At 39.7% G+C, this 27,084-nt stretch overlaps 1 protein-coding gene across 5 annotated transcripts in view; it reads left to right on the top strand.

Moving 5' to 3' along the window:
• Asb5 (ankyrin repeat and SOCS box-containing 5) overlaps positions 1 to 27,084 on the top strand; it is a 67,379-nt gene that overhangs the window by 4,031 nt on the left and 36,264 nt on the right. For 3 of the 5 annotated variants that reach the window (NM_001399414.1, NM_001044247.2, NM_001399413.1), the window contains exon 1: positions 23,851 to 24,159. In NM_001399414.1, coding sequence (NP_001386343.1) covers positions 23,964 to 24,159 — 196 coding nt within the window. In that variant the 5' untranslated portion in view covers positions 23,851 to 23,963. Of the gene's footprint in view, positions 1 to 12,138; positions 12,310 to 23,850; positions 24,160 to 27,084 lie in introns of those variants that run through there. The other 2 variants (XM_063275582.1, XM_017600190.3) reach the window with 1 other exon arrangement.

The following is a 27,084-nucleotide window of genomic DNA, read 5'->3' as shown; positions in this document are numbered from 1 at the left end:
TAAAAACCTGTGAATAGAGAGATCAACTTCAGAAACAAACTCAAACCAGACCTCTAGAGCCTGAACAAGCTGACTGCTCCTACACATGTCCTATGCAAAGCCCCTTTTCTGTCTCTCTTTATTGGATGATTTGATGACCTAGTGGAAACTTAAAGTAGCATATTTTATAACTGGGATTAATTAGTCACTTTGAGATTTTTCACTGTGCAACCAAGAGTTTACTTCTCCTTGTTGCTCTTCACATAAAATGAATTACCTGATACAGTAGTGCTGGGAGGAAAGTGTGGGCTTGGTGTAGCTTCTCATTTCTGTGTCTTACTTTTTAAGAGATAGGTTCTCACCAGGGAGGTGGAATTTACTAAAGTGGCCCTCTTTGTTTCAGGAGAGCTACTACAATTATAGTTATAATTATTATAATTATTAGTATTATTATTTTCACTCTACATCCCAATATCAGCCCCCCTCCTCCCAGTACCCTCTTGAGTAGATCCTCCCTTGTTATTTTCTCAAAGGAGAAGGGGGAGCCCCCATATAGGTGTCACCCTATTACCCCACTCCTCCTATCCTTGAGCATATCAAGTTGCCGCAAGACTAGGTATTTCCTCTCTAATTGAGGCCAGACAATGCAGCCCATTTAGGAAAACAGGATCCAAAGGCAAGCAACAGATTCAGGGACAGCCCCTGCTCCTGCTGTTGCTACTACCATACCTAAATATAAGGGCTGTCTTAGTTAGGGTTTTAGTGCTGTGAAGAGACTATGACCACTGCAACTCTCATAGTCTCTTTATTTAATTGAAATCATTTAATTGTGGCTGCCTTACAGTTTAGAGTTTTTAAGTCCCTTGTCATCATGGTAGCAAGCATGAAGGCACACAGCAGGCATGGTGCTGGAGCGGTAGCTGAGAGTTCAACATTGAATTCAGCAGGAAGGGAGAGTGCCACAAGGTCACAATGCTTGGGATTCTGAAACCCCAAAGTTCACCCAGAGTGACACACTTTTTCCTACAAGGCCCCACCTACTCCAACAGGGTCATACCTCCCTATAGTGTTCCTTGCTATGAGCCTGTGAGGGCTACTTTCATTAAAACCACCACAAGGGTCAGTATTATTCTATTGGTAACAAAGGTAATATTTTGATTCTCATTTTTTATTTATCTTCTTTATGTGGAAAAATAAAGATGTTAATTGGACCCCTTCAAGACTTCATTATTTTGTTGCACTGGCCAAGATTATTGAGAAGTAAATGATCAAATATTTCACCTGGTGTGAGTTCTCCAAGCCTGAGCTTGGGCCTCAGACTGTCATGTGTGAAGAGATCATAGAAGCCTGTCCTAGAGTTGGCATAGCCTTTAGTCACAGTAAACACAGAGTCTAAGCCTGGAGAATAGTTTAAGATGCACAGAAATGTTTTCCGTTCTTTAATTTTTGAAGAAGAAAAGGAAGAAATCCATGTAATGCTGCTTGGATTTGTCTTCATCCCAATGCAATCATAGTGTCTTAGTGAGCGTTTTCCTGCTGTGAACAGGCACCATGACCAAGGCAAATCTTTTTTTTTTTTTTTTTTTTTTTTATTAACTTGAGTATTTCTTATATACATTTCGAGTGTTATTCCCTTTCTGGGCAAACATCCCCCTCCCCCCTCCCCTTCTTTATGGGTGTTCCCCTCACCATCCTCCCCCCCTTGCCACCCTCCCCCCAACAATCTAGTTCACTGGGGGTTCAGTCGTAGCAGGACCCAGGGCTTCCCCTTCCACTGGTGCTCTTACTAGGATATTCATTGCTACCTATGAGGTCAGAGTCCAGGGTCAGTCCATGTATAGTCTTTAGGTAGTGGCTTAGTCCCTGGAAGCTCTGGTTGCTTGGCATTGTTGTACATATCCCCATATGTCTCGAGCCCCTTCAAGCTCTTCCAGTTCTTTCTCTAGTCCTATTCTCAATTCAGTGGTTTGCTGCTGGCATACGCCTCTGTGTTTGCTGTATTCTGGCTGTGTCTCTCGGGAGCGATCTACATCCGGCTCTTGTCGGTCTGCACTTCTTTGCTTCATCCATCTTGTCTAATTGGGTGGCTGTATATGTATGGGCCACATGTGGGGCAGGCTCTGAATGGGTGTTCCTTCAGTCTCTGTTTTAATCTTTGCCTCTCTATTCCCTGCCAAGGGTATTCTTGTTCCCCTTTTAGAGAAGGAGTGAAGCATTCACATTTTGATCATCCGTCTTGAGTTTCATTTGTTCTAGGCATCTAGGGTAATTCAAGCATTTGGGCTAATAGCCACTTATCAATGAGTGCATACCATGTGTGTTTTTCTGTGATTGGGTTACCTCACTCAGGATGATATTTTCCAGTTCCGACCATTTGCCTACGAATTTCATAAAGTCATTGTTTTTGATAGCTGAGTAATATTCCATTGTGTAGATGTACCACATTTTATGTATCCATTCCTCTGTTGAAGGGCATCTGGGTTCTTTCCAGCTTCTGGCTATTATAAATAAGGCTACGATGAACATAGTGGAGCACATGTCTTTTTTATATGTTGGGGCATCTTTTGGGTATATGCCCAAGAGAGGTATAGCTGGATCCTCAGGCAGTTCAATGTCCAATTTTCTGAGGAACCTCCAGACTGATTTCCAGAATGGTTGTACCAGTCTGCAATCCCACCAACAATGGAGGAGTGTTCCTCTTTCTCCGCATCCTCGCCAGCATCTGCTGTCACCTGAGTTTTTGATCTTAGCCATTCTCACTGGTGTGAGGTGAAATCTCAGAGTTGTTTTGATTTGCATTTCCCTTTTGACTAAAGATGTTGAACATTTCTTTAGGTGTTTTTCAGCCATTCGGCATTCCTCAGCTGTGAATTCTTTGTTTAGCTCTGAACCCCATTTTTTAATAGGGTTATTTGTCTCCCTGCGGTCTAACTTCTTGAGTTCTTTGTATATTTTGGATATAAGGCCTCTATCTGTTGTAGGATTGGTAAAGATCTTTTCCCAATCTGTTGGTTGCCGTTTTGTCCTAACCACAGTGTCGACCAAGGCAAATCTTATAAAGACAACATTTATTTGGGGTTGGATTACAGGTTCAGAGATTTAGTCCAGTATCATCAAGGCAGGAACACGGAAGCATCCAAGCACCCATGGTACAGAAGGTGCTGAGAGTTCTACATCCTCATCTGAAGGCTGCTCGTCGTAGACTGACTACCAGGCAGCTAGGGTGAGGGTCTTATAGCCCATGTCCACAGTGACACACCCACTTCAACAGGTCCATACCTAATTGTGGCACTCTTTGGGCCGAGCATCTACAAACCATCACACATAGCATGATATTTAACAACTTAATGCCATTTATTTTAATGAAGAACCCTAAGACAGAAAAGATACGTGTCCACCAAAGTCACAGTGCCCCTCTGCTTGATAGTCTGTAAAGAATTTAATTATGCTTGCCAGCTCTTCATCACAGTTCAGCTGGCTTTTAATTGCTTTGACATAATTTAAATTGTTACACTCAACTACTGATCATTCTGTTGAGTTCACAGGCTAGTGGCCTTCTCTGGGAAAACAGAATGACTCGTGGGAGGAGCTCTAGCATGTAGCACTTGGGTTTCGTCTTTCTGGAGACCAGTACAAGGTCATCAACAAGGGTGATGTTTAGGGTCACAGGCTATTGCTGATTAACCTTCATATTTATTTTCTCAGCTACTGATATTAACAGATGTTACTATGGGTAGAACTGGAGCAAGGTCTTTCTATTCATAGATCTTTTAGATATTAGGAGACAAGATAAACAGCTACTTTTATAATGCATGACAGCTAGTCACTTTTTTTATAGCAAACACTAAGACTTAAAGTCAAAATGACCTCAATTCTACATTTAACTATAATATGATGGCTCATCTTGGCGACCTTATCCCTCCACTTGATGCCCTGTCTTTCTATTGGACGTAGACTCTACAAGTTCCATCTCCCCACTGCAAGGCATTTCATCTAGGGTCCTTCCTTTTGAGTCCTGAGAGTCTTTCACCTTCCAGGTCTCTGGTACATTCTAGAGGGTCTCCCTACCTTCTAACCCCAAGGTTGCCTGTTTCCATTTTTTTGCTGGCCCTCAGGGCACATTCTAGAGGGTCCCCCTACCTCCTATGTCCCAAGGTTGCCTGTTTCCATTCTTTCTGCTGGCCCTCCAGGCTTCAGTCCTGTTCCCACCCTCAATACCTGATCATGTTCCCCTCTTCTCTTCCCCGTTCCTTTTCCCACCCAAGTCCCTTCCTCCCTCTCCACCAACCCACCCACCCCCCACCCCTATGATTGCTTTCTTCTTCCTTCCAAGTGGGATTGAGCAATCCTCACTTGGGATCTTCAGCTTGTTAACCTTCTCGAGTTCTGTGCATTGTATCCTGGGAATTCTGTACTTGTTTTTGGCCAATATCCACTTACTAGCACTAGCTAATACATATCATGCATGTCCTTTTGCATCTGAGTTATCTCACTCAGGATGGTATTTTCTAGTTCTATACATTTGCCTGCAAAACTCATGATGTCCTCATTCTTAATAGCTGAGTAGTATTTCATTGTGTAAATGAACCACATTTCTTGTATCTATTATTTTGTTGAGGAACTTCTGGCTATCACAAATAAGGCTATGAACATTGTAGAACACATGCTCCTGTGGTGTGCCAAGACAGATTGCCAGCTTGTCTACACCCATGAAGACACCACAGCTCAAAGGCATCCCAGGAATTACTCTCTACATAGTGCTGTTGTTGTAAAAATATAAAAATAATAATGAGTAGTGGTGTCTTTTACCCTGCTAGCTCTGTACCGCAGTGTCCCAAGATATCTGCTAGATATCTTGGCGGAAATACAGCCCAGCCGCACACTTTCCTACACTCAAACCCTCACATAAAAGAACACACAACACAATAATCTTAGATCCAATTGGTAAGATATAATTGCCCACTTAAACATACAAAGCCCAGTACCATCCATCCCTTGAGAACATTAATAACAACCTGTAAATACACAGAGCAGAATCTTAACCTCACCTGCCATCTTGTCCTGCCACGGCTTCTCCCCTCTCCTCCGCCCTGTCTCCTCCTCTCTCCCCTATTCTCCTCCTCTTCCATCAAACTTCTCTCCTGCCCATCCCTCCTTCTCCTCCAATGACAGGCCTCCTTCTATCCTATACCTGCCTCACCTGTGATATCATCCTACAAGTGCAACTGGGCAACTGACACCACAGGCTGAAGACCTCCCAGTAGCTCAGCAGCATGCAGGGAAACGGACACAACAGACTGAAAGCCTCCCTGGAGTTCTGCTGCACACAGGGAAACAGAAACCAAAGTCCATAGGCATCCCTGGAGAACAGCTTCACACAGGACAACAGCTTGACTGCTCCTCTCAAGACCCCACAGTCTGAAGGCCTTCCAGAGAGAGGCCTCCCAGTAGAGTCACTACAGCCAGATCAACAAGTCATCAGCATACATGCCCTTCTGAAGACCCCCACAATCTGAAGGCCCCACAGGAGGTCTGCTACAGCCAGAGTCACGGGCCTTCCAGGAGATCTAAAGTAATCCAGGGACACAAGACTCCAGACAGAGACACCCAGACTAGCAAACACCAGGGATTACCAGATGTAGAGAAACAAGCATAAGCCCATAAGCCACAGAAGCCAATATACTTTGGTATCATCAGAACCCACTTCTTCTACCACAGCAAGCCCTGAATACACCAAAACACCAGAAAATCATGTGTTTTGTTTTTGTAATGATACTTGTTTATTGAGTGAGACAGGGGTTCACTGTGTACCTCAAGCTAGTCTTGAACTTGTGAATTTCCTGCCTCAGGTTCTTAAGTAATGGGTCTGCATCCCTGTGGTTTCCTTTGTCTTTATTGTTGACTTTGCAACAGTTATTATTACCTGTACGTCAAGGCATAGATCTCAACTGGGAAATAATTGTTTATTTATCTCAACATATACATTCTTATATGATCGTAAGTTACATGAACATAGGAAATGTTTCTTCTTTCCTGGAAAATTACATCATTTTTTCAGTGGGCACTATCACCTCACTGTAACCCCTGGCAAGCATTCTTTCAATTTCATATCTTAATATCATAAACTACTGTATAGTATCTATTCTGTTCACCATATTTTGAAATCCTTCTATATTTGTGCATAGTGTATTTCTTGTATTGAGCCACTGTGCTACACTGTTAAGTAACCAGTTCCTTAATGCATATGCTACAGATGACTTTTATATTTATATAAATATACAATTTATGAATATTCTAATCCTTGGAATTTGACATCCCTATGATAACTGAGAAAAAATCATATTTTTAAAAAAATTTTATTAGATATATTTCTTTACTTACATTTCAAATGTTATTCCCCTTCCCAGTTTCCTGTTCGTAAGCCCTCATTTCCCTCCCCTCCCCCTCCCCCATGCAGGTATTCCCCATATACATCCCCCTTATTGCCCCCTCCCATATTCCCCTGCACTGGGGGTCTGACGTTGGCAGGACCAAGGGCTTCCCCTTCCACTGGTGCCCCAACAAGGCTATTCTCTGCTACATATGCAGTTGGAACCATGGGTCAGTCCATGTATAGTGTTTCAGTAATGGTTTAGTCCCTGGAAGCTCTGATTGGTTGGCACTGTTGTTCTTATGGGGTTACACGCTCCTTCAACTCTTTCAATACTTCCTCTGATTCCTCCCAAGGAGATCCTGTTCTCAGTTCAGTGGTCTGCTGCTAGCATTGACCTCTGTATTGGACATGCTCTGAATGTGTCTCTCAGGAGAAATCTATATGTGGTCCCTTTCAGCGTGCATTTTTTAGCTCCACCAATCTTATCTAGTTTTGGTGACTGTATATATATGGGCCACATGTGGGTCAGGCTCTGAATGGCCATTCCTTCACTCATTGCTCTAAACTTTGCTTCCATATCCCTCCAATGGATATTTTTTACCCTTTTAAGAAGGATTGGGAGCATCCAATTTTGGTCATCCTTCTTGAGCTTCCTGTGGTCTGTGGATTGCATCTTGGGTAATTTGACCTTTTTGGCTAATATTCACTTATCAGTGAGTGCATACCAAGTGTGTTTTTCTGTGATTGAGTAACCTCACTCAGGATGATATTTTCTAATTCATCCCATTTGCCTATGAATTTCATAAAGTCATTGTTTTGATAGGTGAATACTACTCCATTGTGTAGATATAACACTTTTTTTGTTAAAATCTATTCCTCTGTTGAAGGGCATCTGGGTTCTTTCCAGCTTCTGGCTATTATAAATAAGGCTGCTATGAACATAGTGGAGCATGTGTCTCTGTTGTATGTTGGAGCATCTTTTGGGTATGTGCCCAAGAGAGGTATAGCTGGGTCCTCAGGTAGTGAAATGTCCAATTTTCTAAGGAACCTCCAGACTGATTGTACCAGAGTGGTTGTACCAGTTTGCAATCCCACCAACAATGGAGAAGTGTTCCTCTTTCTCCACATCCTTGCCAGCATCTGCTGTCACCAGAGTTTTTTTTTAATCTTAGCCATTCTGACTGGTGTGAGGTGAAATCTCAGAGTTGTTTTGATTTGCATTTTCCTGATGACTAAGAATGTTGAACATTTCTTTAGGTGCTTTTTGGTCATGTGATAATCCTCAGCTGCGAATGTTTTATTTAGCTCTGTACCCCATTTTTAATAGGGTTATTTGGATCTCTGGAGTCTAACTTCTTGAGTTCTTTGTATATTTTGGATATTAGCCCTCTATCAGATGTAGGATTGGTAAAGATCCTTTCCCAATCTGTTGGTTGCCATTTTGTCCTAATGATAGTGACTTTTGCCTTACAGAAGCTTTGCAGTTGTATGGTCCCATAAAACTTAGATCTTGATCTTAGAGCATGAGCCATTGGTGTTTTGTTCAGAAAAATTTCCCCAGTGCCCATGTGTTCAAGACTCTTGCCCACTTTTTTTCTATTAGTTTGAGTGTATCTGGTGTGATGTGGAGGTTCTTGATCCACTTGGACTTAAGCTTTGTATATAGTAATAAGAATGGATCAATTTGCATTCTTCTATATGCTGACCTCCAGTTCAACAAACACCATTTGTTGAAAATGCTATCTTTCTTCTATTGAGTGGTTTTAGCTCATTTGTCAAAGATCAAGTGACCATAGGTGTGTTGGTTCATTTCTGAGTCTTCAGTTCTGTTCCACTTATCTATCTGCCTGTCTCTGTACCAATACTCTACAGATTTTATGACTATTGCTCTGTAATACTGCTTGAAGTCAGGGATGGTGATTCCCGCCAAAGTTCTTTATTGTTGATTATAGTTTTCACTATCCTGGGGTTTTTGTTATTCCAAATTAATTTGAAAATTGCTCTTTCTATCTCTATAAAGAATTGAGTAGGAATTTTGATGGGGATTGCATTGAAACTGTAGATTGTTTTTGGCAAAATGGCCATCTTTACTCTATTAATCCTGCCAATCCATGACCATGGAAGATCTTTCCATCTTCTGAGATCTTCCTCAATTTATTTCTTCAGAGACGTGAAGTTCTTGTCATACAGATCTTTCACTTGCTTGGTTAGAATCACACCAAGATATTTTATATTATTTGGGACTATAGTGAACGGTGTCATTTCCTTAATTTCTTTCTCAGCCTGTTTATCCTTTGAGTAGAGGAAGGCTACTGATTTGTTTGAGTTAATTTTATACCCCGACACTTTGCTGAAGTTGTATATCAGGTTTAGTAGTTCTCTGGTGGAACTTTTGGGTCACTTAAGTACACTATCATATCATCTGCAAATAGTGATATTTTTATTTCTTCCCTTCCAATTTGTATCTCTTTGACCTCCTTTCACTGTCTAATTGCTGTGGCTAGTACTTTGAGTACTATATTGAATAAGTAGGGAGAGAGTGGGCAGCCTTGTCTAGTCCCTAATTTTAGTGGGATTGCTTCAAGTATGTTATTAGATTTTCTCCCACCAAGCTAGCCATTAGACATCATCCTCCATCTTTGTCCTCCTCATTTGGTTTGTATGTCATTTGTTGTCTTTGTCACTTTGATTGCTGTAAGGAGACATCAACACCATCTCTTAGAAAAGAACACATTTAATTGGGTCCTTGCTTATACTTTCAGATGATTAATCCATTATTATAATGCCAAGAAGCAGACTAGCATTGCAAGAGCAGAAACATACACAGGGCCTATCCAGACTTTTGAAATCTCAGAACCCACCCACAGTAGCACATTTCTTCTAAAAGGCCACACCTCCTAGTCCTCAAATAGTTCCATATGAGCTGTTCTGATCCAAACCACATTCCACTCCCTGGATTAGCTTGTAGCCATATTGTAATGCAAAACACAACTTCAAAAGCCACATAGTCTTTCACATTCTCAAGACTGTATACAAGTCGGAAGTTGAAAATCTGAGACTCAAAATAATCTCTTAACTATGACATCCTTCCCCTATAAAAGGAAACATTGAAAGGCAGGTCACATATTTCAACAACCTACAGTTGCACAGGACATACATTACCATTACGAAAGAGAAGAAAGGTACTATAGTAAGGAAATACTGGACCAAAGGAAGACCAAAGCCCAGCAGTACCAACTCCAAATCTGCATCTTCATGTCTGACATACAAGTGATGTTCATGTCTCCAACTTCTTTCAGGTATGTTAACTGCACCATACTTCTCTCCCTTGGGCTCTATACCTGGTGTGTAACTTCTCAATAGGTTTCCTACATTTTTGCAAGGAAGTCCCAATTAAATGTGCTCTGGCATCTTCAACATCTTGGGTCTCCAATGCAATCTGGAGGTTACCTTCATAGCATAATATATTGGCCTCTTTGAACCTCTATGCATGCACTGACTCTCCTGTCACATGCCTGGCCTCAGTGGCTTCCCTTAACCACTGAAGAAGATTCCATAACACCTTTACCTCTCCTATATTTTTCTTTTCTATTTCTTCTCATTGAATGTAGATTCTTTTACATACACACCCTACCACAGTTTCCTTCCCCTGCACTCTTCCCTGGCCCTCCCAGTCTTCTCCAGATCCACTTCTGCTCTGTTTCTCTTCAGAAAAGAGCAGCCTCCAAGACACAACAAACAAGCATAACAAAGCAAGATATGATAAGTCAAGGTAACAGCCCTCCTACCTAGACTGGATAAGGCAACCCAATAGGAGGAAAAGCCTCCCAAGAATAGGCAAAGAGTCAGAGATACTCAATGGTTCCCACTGTTAGGAAAAACACAGAGCAAGAACCATGTGGCCAAAGCTGTCAATTTCTTTCTGCTTCCTGGGGCTGGAACTTGGTTCTCTCCTTGAATTGAATTTGCATCAACTTTCTGTTGTGGTTTAGGCCTAGGAGGTTGCCATATCTCCTAATCCTTCTAATCCTTCTCAGTGCACCAGCTTGGGGCAAAGCATGACAATATATAAGCCTATGGGGGCTATTCTCATCCAAACCACAACAGCCACATTTTTGTTGTTGTTCGAAAACTTAGGTTTTTAATAAATCCTAGGAAAAGATTTTGTATATGATAGATGTAATTCAAAGTACTTTTAAAATGTTAACTTCATTTTGACAACTCAATAGATATAGGTCTTCATATCTCACAAATGAAGAAACAGAGGCACAGTAAAACTAGGTAACTATCTAAGCTCATTAGAATAGATTCCCTGGTTCCAGAGGGACTTTTGCATTCCTAAAAGTGCTCACATCTGATAAAAAAAAATATGCTTTCATGCAACCTTCGAAAACTAGTTCCATTAAACATGATTCAGATGTTCACTATCCTGAAGTGTCACACACAAAAAAAAATATAAAATTTGTTGTAGTAAGGTTACTAAGCAAAAGATAAGTCAAAAATAAGAAAAAAATAGACAATTTTAACAGATATGAAATCTCAATTCTTGACTAGTACTCATTCCCTTTTTAGAGAGCAATCTTTAATCATCTCCCATAGATGTTGCAAGTCCATGTGACAGATATGTGAGGCTTCAGTGCCTTGCCTTACCAGTACCCTCCATGTTCTCTTGCTATCAGCCTTCCACTGATGTTTACAAAAATAATCTGGTGTTGGGATCATGGACTTCACTGTCCTGCATCTGTGACTCTGCAAAGTAGTTTGGAAGCTCATTACAACCTTTAATGCTAAAATAGACTAAGGCCAGATGGTGGAGTTCTTCAAAGGATGCTCCAATTGAAATTTGACCAAGCCAAGCCAGGAAGCAGTTTCCATGACAAAGTGAAACCAAAAAGAAAAATATAGATTAAAAAAAAAGGTAATCTGAAGGAATATTGAAGAGGACAAGGAGGAGATAAAAATACCAAACTATTATTGAAGACAGCCATCAGAGGAAGGCTTCTCTCAACTTTCTGTTTCTTTAGTCCACATACTAAAGAAAAGATCGAAACAAATTGCAGAATTGAGAGAAAATGGACTGTTTGAAAAATCTGGATATAGTATTTGCTCCAGGTGTGGATTCAGCAGCTGACATTAAGATTAGTGTCATAAAGACACAGATCTCACTTGTCTGCTCACTGATTTGTCTACATAACCCAGGAACACTTGGCTCACAGGAAGTTCTCAAAAATGTGAAACTAGGAGTTACCTCTTGACGTGCAAAGAAGAGCAGTGGGTGGTTGCGGTTAGGTATGTAACAGTGAATTAGAATTTTATTTAGAAATAGACATCATCAGATTTGCTTATTACTTTTAAAAGCAATAAAACTGCTTTTAAATGATAACAACATTTATTAGATATCAACAAAATATTAGAGAGTTTTTCCAAGATCCTTACAAATCCATGAGATAATGGATGTCCCTCTTTGTAGGTGAGCATACAGGATCAGAGAGATTTTAAAAAATTGTCAAAATTTTATTTGCTCTTTTTCAAAAGTGAGATTTGCCCAGGGTGGTGGGTCATGCCTTTATTCCCAGGACTTGGGAGACAGAGGCAGGTGGATCTCTATGAGCTCAAGGCCAGCTCTGTCTACAAAGCGAGTCCAGGAGAGCCGGGACACTGAGAAACCCTGTCTCAAGGAACTGAACTTTGGTCCACTGCAAAAGCAGTAAGTACACATAACCACTGTGTTTTTTTCTGCAGTTGTGTTAATGTTTATAATGTGCCTTTGACCTTTCTATTTCCAGATGAGAGTGGTATTAGAGATTAGCAGAGACCAGCCAGAGGTTCACGGTGGAGCACTGGAAGCGACGACCACTGAGCCTCCGCTGATTGGACTTTGCTCAGTTTCTCTAACATCGGAGTAAGGAATGAGAGGGTGAAGAAGAACAAAGCTGACTACAAAGCACTATGGAAAGGTGACATACTAAGTTCTTACTAGGTAATGAGTAGTAGATCCATAATCTAATGGGAATATGTTTAAGCTATGATTTCCCTGAAGTTCCTAATTGAGGCTAAAAATAAACTTATAAGCACTCCAGACAATACCTCTGTTGCCAATGAAACTGCAGCAGAATGTTAACAAGAATCGTTCAAATATGCCAATGTTAATGCCCAATTGATCACAATCTAGATTGATTATATATTTTAGAGAAATGATAGTTATTAATTTATATAAGTCTCTAGGTATCATGATCAAATTACCAAGTTGGACATACCTATAAAATGACCTAACCATATCATTTCAAATATAGTCCCATTTTCCTTTTTATCTTCAACACATGGTTTATAGAAAGGTTTCTCTATCTTTAATCTCCTAAATATGTGATTAGCTAAAGTGTCACAGTTAATGCAAATTCTTAATCACCGGAGGGATGAGTGGAAGACATTGGATTCAACCCACTGCAGTACATAAGTATTGAGCCAAAGGCTATTTATAGCCCACACGTGGCACAAGTGCATGCTATGATCAAAGGGTGTGGTAAGCAGAGGACAGTGGGTAAACTTGACACTGTGAATATTTCAGTGCTGACTTTTGAACAGTAGCCTCAGAAGAATGGCCATGAAAATAGAATCTAGTACTCCCACCTCCAGATATATAACTTGCAAAATACTTGCTTTTTTTAAAAGCTCCTTCCTACCCATTTTATAACTTCTTCATAAAGACTCCAGAAAATATATCGAGACATTTTTTATAAGGTGGAAAACACTGAATTGAAAACTGATTTAATTAATAAGTATGACTTCAATATTTAGTATTACTTTAAATTCATATTGGCATTGGATTGATCTGCTTCAGTTAAACCTGAACCCAGATTCTTTTTTTTTTAAATTTTTTTTAATTTATTTAATACGTAATAATAATTCTTTGGTTTCCGGGTAAACATCCCCCTCCCCCCTCCCCTTCCTTATGGGTGTTCCCCTCCCAACCATCCCCCCATTGCCGCCCTCCCCCCAACAGTCTAGTTCACTGGGGGTTCAGTCTTAGCAGGACCCAGGGCTTCCCCTTCCACTGGTGCTCTTACTAGGATATTCATTGCTACCTATGAGGTCAAAGTCCAGGATCAGTCCACGCATAGTCTTTAGGTAGTGGCTTAGTCCCTGGAAGCTCTGGTTGCTTGGCATTGTTGTACATATGGGGTCTCGAGCCCCTTCAAGCTCTTCCAGTTCTTTCTCTGATTCCTTCAATGGGGGTCCTATTCTCAGGTTAGTGGTTTGCTGCTGGCATTCGCCTCTGTATTTGCTGTATTCTGGCTGTGTCTCTCAGGAGAGATCTACATCCGGCTCCTGTCGGTCTGCACTTCTTTGCTTCATCAATCTTGTCTAATTGGGTGGCTGTATATGTATGGGCCACATGTGGGGCAGGCTCTGAATGGGAGTTCCTTCAGTCTCTGTTTTAATCTTTGCCTCTCTATTCCCTGCCAAGGGTATTCTTGTTCCCCTTTTAGAGAAGGAGTGAAGCATTCACATTTTGATCATCCGTCTCGAGTTTCATTTGTTCTAGGCATCTAGGGTAATTCAAGCATTTGGGCTAATAGCCACTTATCAGTGAGTGCATACCATGTATGTCTTTCTGTGTTTGGGTTAGCTCACTCAGGATGATATTTTCCAGTTCCAACCATTTGCCTACGAATTTCATAAAGTCATTGTTTTTGATAGCAGAGTAATATTCCATTGTGTAGATGTACCATATTTTCTGTATCCATTCCTCTGTTGAAGGGCATCTGGGTTCTTTCCAGCTTCTGGCTATTATAAATAAGGCTGCGATGAACATAGTGGAGCACGTGCCTTTTGTATATGTTGGGGTATCTTTTGGGTATATGCCCAAGAGAGGTATAGCTGGATCCTCAGGCAGTTCAATGTCCAATTTTCTGAGGAACCTCCAGACTGATTTCCAGAATGGTTGTACCAGTCTGCAATCCCACCAACAATGGAGGAGTGTTCCTCTTTCTCCGCATCCTCGCCAGCATCTGCTGTCACCTGAGTTTTTGATCTTAGCCATTCTCACTGGTGTGAGGTGAAATCTCAGGGTTGTTTTGATTTGCATTTCCCTTATGACTAAAGATGTTGAACATTTCTTTAGGTGTTTCTCAGCCATTCGGCATTCCTCAGCTGTGAATTCTTTGTTTAGCTCTGAACCCCATTTTTTAATAGCGTTATTTGTCTCCCTGCGGTCTAACTTCTTGAGTTCTTTGTATATTTTGGATATAAGGCCTCTATCTGTTGTAGGATTGGTAAAGATCTTTTCCCAATCTGTTGGTTGCCGATTTGTCCTAACCACAGTGTACTTTGCCTTACAGAAGCTTTGCAGTTTTATGAGATCCCATTTGTCGATTCTTGATCTTAGAGCGTAAGCCATTGGTGTTTGGTTCAGGAAATTTTTTCCAGTGCCCATGTGTTCCAGATGCTTCCCTAGTTTTTCTTCTATAAGTTTGAGTGTATCAGGTTTGATGTGGAGGTCCTTGATCCACTTAGACTTAAGCTTTGTACAGGGTGATAAGCATGGATCGATCTGCATTCTTCTACATGTTGACCTCCAGTTGAACCAGCACCATTTGCTGAAAATGCTATCTTTTTTCCATTGGATGGTTTTGGCTCCTTTGTCAAAAATCAAGTGACCATAGGTGTGTGGGTTCATTTCTGGGTCTTCAATTCTATTCCATTGGTCTATCTGTCTGTCTCTGTACCAATACCATGCAGTTTTTATCACTATTGCTCTGTAATACTGCTTGAGTTCAGGGATAGTGATTCCCCCTGAAGTCCTTTTATTGTTGAGGATAGTTTTAGCTATCCTGGGTTTTTTGTTATTCCAGATGAATTTGCAAATTGTTCTGTCTAACTCTTTGAAGAATTGGATTGGTATTTTGATGGGGATTGCATTGAATCTGTAGATCGCTTTTGGTAAAAAGGCCATTTTTACTATATTAATCCTGCCAATCCATGAACATGGGAGATCTTTCCATCTTCTGAGGTCTTCTTCAATTTCTTTCTTCAGTGTCTTGAAGTTCTTATTGTACAGATCTTTTACTTGCTTGGTTAAAGTCACACCGAGGTACTTTATATTATTTGGGTCTATTATGAAGGGTGTCGTTTCCCTAATTTCTTTCTCGGCTTGTTTCTCTTTTGTGTAGAGGAAGGCTACTGATTTATTTGAGTTAATTTTATACCCAGCCACTTTGCTGAAGTTGTTTATCAGCTTTAGTAGTTCTCTGGTGGAACTTTTGGGATCACTTAAATAAACTATCATATCATCTGCAAATAGTGATATTTTGACTTCTTCTTTTCCGATCTGTATCCCCTTGACCTCCTTTTGTTGTCTGATTGCTCTGGCTAGAACTTCAAGAACTTTATTGAATAAGTAGGGAGAGAGTGGGGAGCCTTGTCTAGTCCCTGATTTTAGTGGGATTGCTTCAAGTTTCTCTCCATTTAGTTTAATGTTAGCAACTGGTTTGCTGTATATGGCTTTTACTATGTTTAGGTATGGGCCTTGAATTCCTATTCTTTCCAGGACTTTTATCATGAAGGGGTGTTGAATTTTGTCAAATGCTTTCTCAGCGTCTAATGAAATGATCATGTGGTTTTGTTCTTTCAGTTTGTTTATATAATGGATCACGTTGATGGTTTTCCGTATATTAAACCATCCCTGCATGCCTGGGATGAAGCCTACTTGATCATGGTGGATGATTGTTTTGATGTGCTCTTGGATTCGATTTGCCAGAATTTTATTGAGTATTTTTGCGTCGATATTCATAAGGGAAATTGGTCTGAAGTTCTCTTTCTTTGTTGGGTCTTTGTGTGGTTTAGGTATAAGAGTAATTGTGGCTTCATAGAAGGAATTCGGGAGTGATCCATCTGTTTCAATTTTGTGGAATATTTTGGATAATATTGGTATGAGGTCTTCTATGAAGGTTTGATAGAATTCTGCACTAAACCTGTCTGGACCTGGGCTCTTTTTGGTTGGGAGACCTTTAATGACTGCTTCTATTTCCTTAGGAGTTATGGGGTTGTTTAACTGGTTTATCTGTTCCTGATTTAACTTCGGTACCTGATATTTGTCTAGGAAATTGTCCATTTCCTGTAGATTTTCAAGTTTTGTTGAATATAGGCTTTTATAGTAAGATCTGATGATTTTTTGAATTTCCTCTGAATCTGTAGTTATGTCTCCCTTTTCATTTCTGATTTATTAATTTGGACACACTCTCTGGGTCCTCTCGTTAGTCTGGCTAAGGGTTTATCTATCTTGTTGATTTTCTCAAAGAACCAACTTTTGGTTCTGTTGATTCTTTCTATGGTCCTTTTTGTTTCTACTTGGTTGATTTCAGCTCTGAGTTTGATTATTTCCTGCCTTCTACTCCTCCTGGGTGTATTTGCTTCTTTTTGTTCTAGAGATTTTAGGTGTGCTGTCAAGCTGCTGACATATGCTCTTTCCTGTTTCTTTCTGCAGGCACTCAGTGCTATGAGTTTTCCTCTTAGCACAGCTTTCATTGTGTCCCATAAGTTTGGGTATGTTGTACCTTCATTTTCATTAAATTCTAAAAAGTTTTTAATTTCTTTCTTTATTTCTTCCTTGACTAGGTTATCATTGAGTAGAGCATTGTTCAATTTCCACGTATATGTGGGCATTCTTCCCTTATTGTTATTGAAGACCAGTTTTAGGCCGTGGTGGTCTGATAGCACGCATGGGATTATTTCTATCTTTCTGTACCTGTTGAGGCCTGTTTTTTGACCAACTATAAGGTCAATTTTGGAGAAAGTACCATGAGGAGCTGAGAAGAAGGTATATCCTTTTGCTTTAGGATAGAATGTTCTATAAATATCCGTTAAGTCCATTTGGCTCATGACGTCTCTTAGTCTGTCTACGTCTCTGTGTAATTTCTGTTTCCATGATCTGTCCATTGATGAGAGCGGGGTGTTGAAATCTCCCACTATTATTGTGTGAGGTGCAATGTGTGTTTTGAGCTTTAGTAAGGTTTCTTTTACGTATGTAGGTGCCCTTTTATTTGGGGCATAGATATTTAGGATTGAGAGTTCATCTTGGTGGATTTTTCCTTTGATGAATATGAAGTGTCCTTCCTTATCTTTTTTGATGACTTTTAATTGAAAATTGATTTTATTTGATATTAGAATGGCTACTCCAGCTTGCTTCTTCTGACCATTTGCTTGGAAAGTTGTTTTCCAGCCTTTCACCCTGAGGTACTGCCTGTCTTTGTCTCTGACGTGTGTTTCCTGTAGGCAGCAGAATGCAGGGTCCTCGTTGCATATCCAGTTTGTTAATCTATGTCTTTTTATTGGGGAGTTGAGGCCTTTGATGTTGAGAGATATTAAGGAATAGTGATTATTGCTTCCTGTTATATTCATATTTGGATGTGAGGTTATGTTTGTGTGCTTTCATTCTCTTTGTTTTGTTGCCAAGACGATTAGTTTCTTGCTTCTTCTAGGGTATAGCTTGCCTCCTTATGTTGGGCTTTACCCTTTATTATCCTTTGTAGTGCTGGATTTGTAGAAAGATATTGTGTAAATTTGGTTTTGTCATGGAATATCTTGATTTCTCCATCTATGTTAATTGAGAGTTTTGCAGGATACAGTAACCTGGGCTGGCACTTGTGTTCTCTTAGGGTCTGTATGACATCTGTCCAGGATCTTCTGGCCTTCATAGTTTCTGGCGAAAAGTCTGGTGTGATTCTGATAGGTCTGCCTTTATATGTTACTTGACCTTTTTCCCTTACTGCTTTTAATATTCTTTCTTTATTTTGTGCGTTTGGTGTTTTGACTATTATGTGACGGGAGGTGTTTCTTTTCTGGTCCAATCTATTTGGAGTTCTGTAGGCTTCTTGTATGCCTATGGGTATCTCTTTTTTTAGGTTAGGGAAGTTTTCTTCTATGATTTTGTTGAAGATATTTACTGGTCCTTTGAGCTGGGAGTCTTCACTCTCTTCTATACCTATTATCCTTAGGTTTGATCTTCTCATTGAGTCCTGGATTTCCTGTATGTTTTGGACCAGTAGGTTTTTCCGCTTTACATTATCTTTGACAGTTGAGTCAATGATTTCTAGGGAATCTTCTGCTCCCGAGATTCTCTCTTCCATCTCTTGTATTCTGTTGGTGAGGCTTCTATCTACAGCTCCTTGTCTCTTCTTTTTATTTTCTATATCCAGGGTTGTTTCCATGTGTTCTTTCTTGATTGCTTCTATTTCCATTTTTAATTCCTTCAACTGTTTGATTGTGTTTTCCTGGAATTCTTTCAGGCATTTTTGTGATTCCTCTCTGTAGGCTTCTACTTGTTCTCTAAGGGAGTTCTTCACGTCTTTCTTGAAGGCCTCTAGCATCATGATCAAATATGATTTTGAAACTATATCTTGCTTTTCTGGTGTGTTTGGATATTCCATGTTTATTTTGGTGGGAGAATTGGGCTCCGATGATGCCATGTAGTCTTGGTTTCTGTTGCTTGGGTTCCTGCGCTTGCCTCCTGCCATCAGATTATCTCTAGTGTTACTTTGTTCTGCTATTTCTGACAGTAGCTAGATTGTCGTATAAGCCTGTGTGTCAGGAGTGCTGTAGACCTGTTTTCCTGTTTTCTTTCAGCCAGTTATGGGGACAGAGTGTTCTGCTTTCGGGCTTGTAGTTTTTCCTCTCTACAGGTCTTTAGCTGTTCCTGTGGGCCTGTGTCTTGAGTTCACCAGGCAGGTCACTTGCAGGGGAAATGTTGGTCCTACCTGAGGTTCCGAGGCTCAAGTGTGCTCGTGGGGTACTGCCTAAGACCTCTCCGTGGCGGCAGCAACCGAGGAGATCTGCGCCGCTCTTTCCGGGAGCCTCCGTGCACCAGCGTTCCAGATGGCGTTTGGTGTTTTCCTCTGGTGTGTGGATGTGCGCAGAGTGCAGTCTCTTCTGGTTTCCCAGGCGTGTCTGCCTCTCTGTAGGTTTAGCTCTCCCTCCCACGGGATTTGGGTGCAGAGAACTGTTTATCCGGTCTGTTTCCTTCAGGTTCCGGCGGTGTCTCAGGCGCAGGGGTCCTGCCGCTCCTGGGCCCTCCCCTATGGGAACCCAGAGGCCTTATACAGTTTCCTTTTGGGCCAGGGATGTGGGCAGCGGTGGGCAGTGTTGGTGGTCTCCTCCGCTCTGCAGCCTCAGGAGTCCCCACCTGACCAGGCGGTGAGGTCTCTCTCCCACGGGGTTTTCCTGAACCCAGATTCTTAAGTGAAGATAACCTGATGCTTTCTCCCTAAATACTGACTGGGTTCCCTTTTTACTGGCATGACCCACGCACAAACCCTTCTTTACTCTTAATGAGATCCTAGAAAGTTTGCTTTTCCTACATAGTAAAAGAAAATTTCTAACTCCTTAGATATATTCTCAAAAACATCTTTCATTGGCCTTGTTTGGTCAGGAATTCTTCTCTTGAACCAGAAAAATAAGTGACTAGAAAAAAGTTGGGTGACATATCCTTTAGAGAAATTCTGTGCTTATAAGCTAAACAAGAAATTGAAAGGTAAAACCAACTCTGTTGTAATATACAGTATTATAAAACATAATATCTAGAATGTAGAAATATATTGTAGAATAGCTAGAAAAGTATTTAGCATAGAGTATTTACCAACTATATATTCATAATAAGATATAATCTACTTTAAACTTTAAATATGCATAGTTGCTGGCTTTAAGCCATATTTTCTAGAACCACACATAAAGATGAGACTTAAGGCAAATTCTAGTTACATCTAATCAAAATGTTTGAGTTTGATATAACTCAAAGTGTAAAGATAATCTATTCTGTGTTTCAGAAAAAGTAAATGACTTTCCCCAAATACCTAGAACATAAATTAATGATGATCTTGTGATGAAATTTTTCTGTGTGGTCATCATAACACTTACAGATATTTTTGGTCTATTATACTGGTAATTGTTATGGAAACCTAACACAATCATTTACTCCGATGTTCTACCATCAATGGAAATAAAACAGTTCTCACCCAAAGTCTCCCCACCAAAAAATTGAAGTTAAAAGTATTGCCCTAACTTTAATCCTAATTAGAATGTATCTTTATTCAGTCATTAATGGAAAGGGAGTTGGGGAGAATCTGTGGAGGAGAAGGAGTAACCAGAATATATTCTCTTAAAAATTAGTGAATGCATGCAAATGAATTCACTACCATCTTAAACAGAATAAGCCTAATTCAGAAGAATAAATATTGTATGTTTTCTTTCATTTAAAGAATCTGTGTCTTAAATATGAAAAGGGCAAAGGAAGAAGAAAGAAAGGGTATGAAGGCATAAATGTGTTCAAAATACAAGACATCCTGAGAAGACTTTGTCTTTATGAGAACTAGAATTATACATAATATCAAATTATTTTGATTTATTTTCCAATTTTTGAAAACTTTACATGAGAGTTCTGTGTTTACATTATTTCCACCTCCTCTCCCCACCTCCTCCTGTGCTTCCCCACTCACTTTCAAAGTCATGATTTCCACAATTATTGTTGTTACATGTTTGTATGTATGCCTGTGCCTGTATTAAAATAACTTTCTGAGTTTATTTTGTGTTGTTTCTATGTATTTGTATGTATTTAGGGCTGATCACTTAGGATTGCATAAAATATTCCTGGGGAAGACTTATTTCCCTCTCTGGGGAAAATTAATTGCCTGTAGATCTTCATCTAAGAGATAGAGCCTTATGAGATATCACCATCCACTGAGGAATTTCAACCAGTGTTATGGAGTCCTTGTTTAGGTGGTCATATTGGTAAGATTTCATGAGTGCAGTCCCAGTCATTTATAGAAGATGCCATCTTACAGCAGCTATCTGGATCCTCTGGCTTTCACCGTGTTTCCTCCCCTCTCTCTGTCCTTCAGTGATCCAGTGGTCCATGAGCCTCAGGTGGAGGGATTGTGTTGCGAACGAAGCAGTTGAAGTTGGGCATCCCCCAGACTCTGATTCTCTACATTTTGACCAGTTGAGGATTTACGCGATGGTCTGCGCCACACAAAAGAACCTATTTTTGATGACTATGAAAGTTACACTTACCTGTGGCTAAAAGACTAAGTATTCAGTAAGGAATGCTATTGATTTTGGAAGGTGGCAGCAGTAGGTTCTCCTCTACGGTATCATGATCTCACCAGCCACAGAGATGGCTAGGATTACAACCAATACCAGGCACGAATTCCCTCTTACTACATAGGCTTTAATTCCAATTAGACTGTTTTTACTTATTCCTAACATAGATGAACCATTATTGCAGCTTTGTGGCTATCTTGTCATGTCACTCATTGTTGTGGGTCACAGGCTTTACAGAGAGAATTGCTGACTGCTTTTCTCTATTAGCAGTTGCCTAGCAACTTTGAGTACTGTGGTAGTTAGTCCTCAAGGAAGAGACTTCCAGGTCAGTTCCAGTCCAAATCCACCAAGTACTGTGTCCAAAGTACATGAAGTCTTCAGCAATTGAGTCTTACCTTTAATTAAGTTCTTGGAGATAACTAAGGGCAATGACAGTATTCTCTGTCATTTTTGCAATCTCTTGGACTCCCTTGAGGTTTCCTATGCCTGGCACTAGGGTTTTTTTAGTCTGTGACCCTTGTAGAAGAGACATACATTATAACCATAAGTGACTAATTTCACTTAAACGATGTATGTATACACATACATATGTATACATATATGTACATATTAAATAAGCATAGGGCAATATAATTCTCTGTGACATTTTCAAACATACATATTGTACTTTATTTATTCTCCCTCCCTCTCCCTCAACATTTCCCTCCCCCTCACTCTCCAGACATAGCCTTCACCCCCAATCTTTTTCTGTTTTCCATTCTATGGCATTTGAACCCTACCATGCCCTGCTCTAGACTTAACAGCATGGGCAAAGGTGGGATGGAAATGATGTAATACAGTACTTATGTATGAAATTCAAAAGTATTTATAAAGCAAAAATTGTATTTGACCCAGAAAAAAAAGAAAAAAAACCCAAGAAACAAAAAACTAAAGCCAAGAAAAAGGATGCTCAAATACTTTTCATGGTCTTTTATATATCACCAATCTTTTAAGATGGTGTTTTGAAAACTCTTTTATATGAAAATTACATCTGATTTGCATTTCTGAGTTCATGTTGAATTATTTTATTGGGCCTTCAAATTAAGAAACTAGCTGGTGATAATTTTTATTATGGCTGAGTGTTGCCTTCATAAAGGAAAGAATGAAGGAATTTATAAAACCTAAATTTGACATCTGGGAATAAAATTCTAAATACTGAGTGGTAATATTTTTCTCCCAGCAAAGCATGAGAGATTTAAGCTCACTGAACTGATGACATCAGCCTTAGTGAATGGAAGTGTTTCTTAGCCCCAAATAATCCAGACTGCTGAGTAGCTGCTGTGGAGAGAATTATTGTTAATAACACTTACTGGTAAGGGAAAGGGGAGAAACCTTAGACAGGCACTTAGATGTGACTAAGGCAGGTTTATTTCTGATTCCAAAGCACTGGAGTGGAAGTCACGCCATGACTCAGAACATTGTGATGGGCCAGTTGTCCACAGGCTCCTCTCCAGTGTGTGCTCAAGCTTCTCCATGCCAGACAGAAGACTCACTGGAACGTAATTTCGATGAGTTCACTTGCTGGACACAGTTTCCACATCAGTGGTAGAGAAGACCATGCAGTGGTTTATCTTCGGCAGCAGTTGGCACTGTGTCCCAGACAGCATGAGCCACAGTGCACAGGTCCATTTGTGATTCTTCTGCCTGTGTTGCCACAGGGAAGGACACCAAGGACCACTATCAAAGGGCTGGTGATTTCTAACACATCAGTGTATTTTATGTTTCCAGATTGGGGCAGAAACAGCCTCCTTCTTTAGCACATTTATTCAATGGCCATATTTAATGATTTATTTCATGCTCAACAAAGTTAAAACTTTGAGTTAGAGCATTTGACTTCTCTTCAGTATTATAAATATCATTACATGAACCATATGGATAAAATATTCAAAAAACTTACAATTTTCTTTTTGAAGTTACATTTATTATTTATTATTTATTTAGTATGTATGTGTGTGCTGTATGTGCTGTGTGTGTGTATGCATGTGTGTATGTGTGTGTATGTGTGTCCACGGGCGTGCGTGCCCACGCATGCAGATCAGAGAACAAGTGGGAGTGGCGACCCTCCTTCCACTGTGGGTGCTCAAGTTTTGGAACTCGGGTCTCCAGGCTTGGTGCCAGATGCATTTACTGAGCCCGAGTTGTTCTTGATAATTAGATACCAAACAAGGAAACCATCACCCTTAGTTATTTCAATATTCGACTCTTGAAAGCCAGAACAGAAAGAGGGTGTATCATTTTATACTGAGAATGGAAAGTCAGGAGGCTTGTGAAACGTGATTCGGTTGCTTCCATGGAATATTGTCAGACCAATAGGAGCTGGTGAAGAACTTTTATGGACGGTATAAATAATTTGAGCCTTAGACATCATTACCAGTTGATATTTTCTTTCCTTAGGACCAGCTGTTCAAGAGCATCCCGGAACAGAGCCAGACACAGTTGATACTTGGCGGGACCTAACACCAGGGCAGATTCCTCTGCAGCAATGTCGGTGTTAGAAGAAAGCCGGCCATTTGCTCAACAGCTATCTAATGTCTATTTTACGATACTCTCCCTTTTCTGTTTTAAACTTTTTGTGAAAATCAGCCTCGCCATCCTTAGTCATTTCTACATCGTGAAAGGCAACCGAAAGGAAGCTGCGAGGATAGCCGCTGAGTTTTATGGAGTAAGCCAAGGACAAGGTACGTTTATGATAGCAGGCTCCTGTTTCAAGTTGAGTAGAACTATCATTTGATCTGCAATCCAAGAAAATATCACAGCTTCTCTTTATGGGACATTTTGTAAACTTCAGTGGAAGGGAGTACTTGTAACTTACCTCATTGGCTTCATAAAAATGAAAGTTGCTTTTCAGTGTAAATGTTTGGGCAGTATGAAAATACAGCATTAAGTATTGAGGCCCTCACCTATTAGTAATCATTTAAAATTTAAATATTTCACTGGCTTTAATATTTCACTTGCCACATCGTTGTTTCAAAAAATAATGACAAGATAACCGATTTGTTATTTTTCCTTTAACATGTATAATGGTGTAGTGTTTTAAATAATATATCAAATCAGTCAGACCTGGTGATGCAACATGTAATCCCAGCCACTGAGGTGGCTGAGGCAGGAGGATTGTAACCAGAAGGCCTTTCTTCAGTCAGTTCAAGACCAGCCGAAGTAGTTTACTGAGTCCTTGTCTCACTTGAGAACTGGATGGAGGTGGGGGATATAGCTCAGCAGGAAAGAGCTGGCCTAGAATCTGAAAGGCCATAGGGTCAGTCCTCAGCACTGAAAACATAATTAAAATAAAATAATTGTTGTTAAAAAAGAGGGTTTCAGTATTGCTTTTCATTACGATTTCATAATTTTGTTGTGAAATAAAAAAATTAATTTTTTGGCATATGTTTTTCTAAAGGAATTGAAACTGCTTTGCTTAGATTGTGGAAATCGTTCATAACAATATGAGATCATGAATAAGCAAATTTAATGTTTGTACAGCCACGCGAATCTGTGCTTCTTAGAGTAAATTAAAATCTGAGATGAAATGATACTAAAAACTCATAGATTTTAAATTTTATAAGACCATTTATTAGAGCAATATTCTAGATAGTAAAAATGATTCAGATGTTGGCTGGAAAAGTGACACTTTAATTTCTTGAACTCTTTCTATTTATTTCTCATTTGGAATCAGTCAAGGCCCACACCAACATTGTGTGCCCTGATACCTCCCAGGAAATTTAAAATGTTAAGAATCAAAACTTGGCATCTCATAGTTCGAAAATATAGCATTTTTAAAAAAGAAGAGTGCTTTAAGCTTGTATTGAAACCTATTTTCCTATGTGTTTTATTTTTTTTTTTTACGTAATTCATTCTAAAATCTAGACTGCTGTTGGTGTGCTGGAATGTTGAATAAAGATGGAGAATTATCATTGGTTTGTGAAGAAGACACTGTTTTCCCATACAGAAGGTTGCTCTTGTGTCAATGGAGGAACTTGCATACACATTCAGTGAGGGAAATCTAAGTGCTCCATGAAATTCTCATGGGGAAAATGAACCCTACATGAAATGGGCAGTGACCCTGTAACTCCCTGCACTGATCCTGAACTAACATTTGTAAGCAGCAGCTTTACTTTGTGATCCATTGAAAATTAAAATAGTCATTTGGTGAATGCACTATTTGTATACCTAATGCAAACATAGAAATAGACTGTAAAATGTAAGTCATACTTCCAGACATGGGTAATCAAACTATGAGATTATACGATGATAAAATTTGTCGTCACAGGAACTATAAGCTCATTATTTCAGAGTAAGACCTTGTTTGTGTTATGAGATTGATTTTACATAAAGCAGTGAAAAAATGTCTAAAAAGAAAAAGGATGTCTGTGCCTTGACACACATGTCAGAGGATACCAGTGAGACACCCTTCTGTGCATCTTGGCAAGTAAGAGAAGCAGTCATCTCCCGTTAGATCATGGCGTGCTCAGTCAGGCAATCTCTGGGCGTATATGAAATTGCTTTCATGCCTCATTGGCTTACTAAAGTCCTTTAAAATGTACTAGAACTGTAAGATTTTTGTTCCAGATAGTAAGATAGAAATAAATACTTACTCGTACAAATCCATTTCCAGCGAACAGTTTTGAAAAGCTTTGCTGTTCTATTTAACAAAACTTCTCCTTTTCAACACCATATAGTATTCACTGTATATTTAACACAGAGGTACTTAATTGTAATTATTATTCAGGGTAAGCATAATTGTGCCCAGTTTTATTTTAACATTAGGAAAAATGTCAAATGTCTTGAAAAAAATCTTCCCTATTTTATGTATTTTTAAAAAAAAATTAAATCACAATTATACTATTTCTGATTTGCTTATGTCTAGTTGTTGACCACTCAGGTTTAATTATTGTTGCTTAATCAAGAAATTTCCTTCTTCTTTCTTAGGCTATCACTCACTGTAAGTCCTCTTTGAATTACATTCGTTGTTTCCACTCTCGGGGTTTAGTCAGATTGCTCCCCCAAATTTCTGGAGTGCAGTTGCCAAATCCGTAAAGTAAGGCTTCTACGCATAGTTCATGTCTTTCGTAATAGTAAAGACGTTACTGACATATTTTCAATGTCTTCGGTTGGAAATGAAGAACCCCTTTGCTTACCCAATTGCTATCTCAGAGCAGTGCATTCTGTTAGACAAACATTGGCTTTTCTGTTGCTATTGCAGTTAAGCTTGAGATGGTCTGATTACAAACCAGAGACCTAATGACCTAAATGATCGATGAACTAGCTAAAGATATTTCTTTCTTGAGCCCCAAACAACTCTGGTAAGCCTCATAACCCTGCCTTTCCATCTCTGAAGCTTTCTTGACTCCGTGTCACACTGAAGGGATTCATTTTTTCCTTAGCTTCTCTACTTTCCACATCATTGTTCCTGTTAAACTCTATCTTTCACAGGACCCCAGTTGTAAGTTTGCAGTATTCTTTGAGATTGACTGTAAAACTAAAAAGAATTGCAATATATTTTTATCTGTAATATTAAACAGTGACGAAAATATAATATTGATGGGTATATTAGTTTAATAAAAATCCTCAAGCCCTTGATAAAGATATGAAATACCAATAAATATTCC

This window comes from Rattus norvegicus, chromosome 16, assembly GCF_036323735.1.
Source record: "Rattus norvegicus strain BN/NHsdMcwi chromosome 16, GRCr8, whole genome shotgun sequence".
Lineage (NCBI taxonomy): Eukaryota > Metazoa > Chordata > Mammalia > Rodentia > Muridae > Rattus > Rattus norvegicus.
This window is presented reverse-complemented; position numbering and strand designations above follow the sequence as displayed.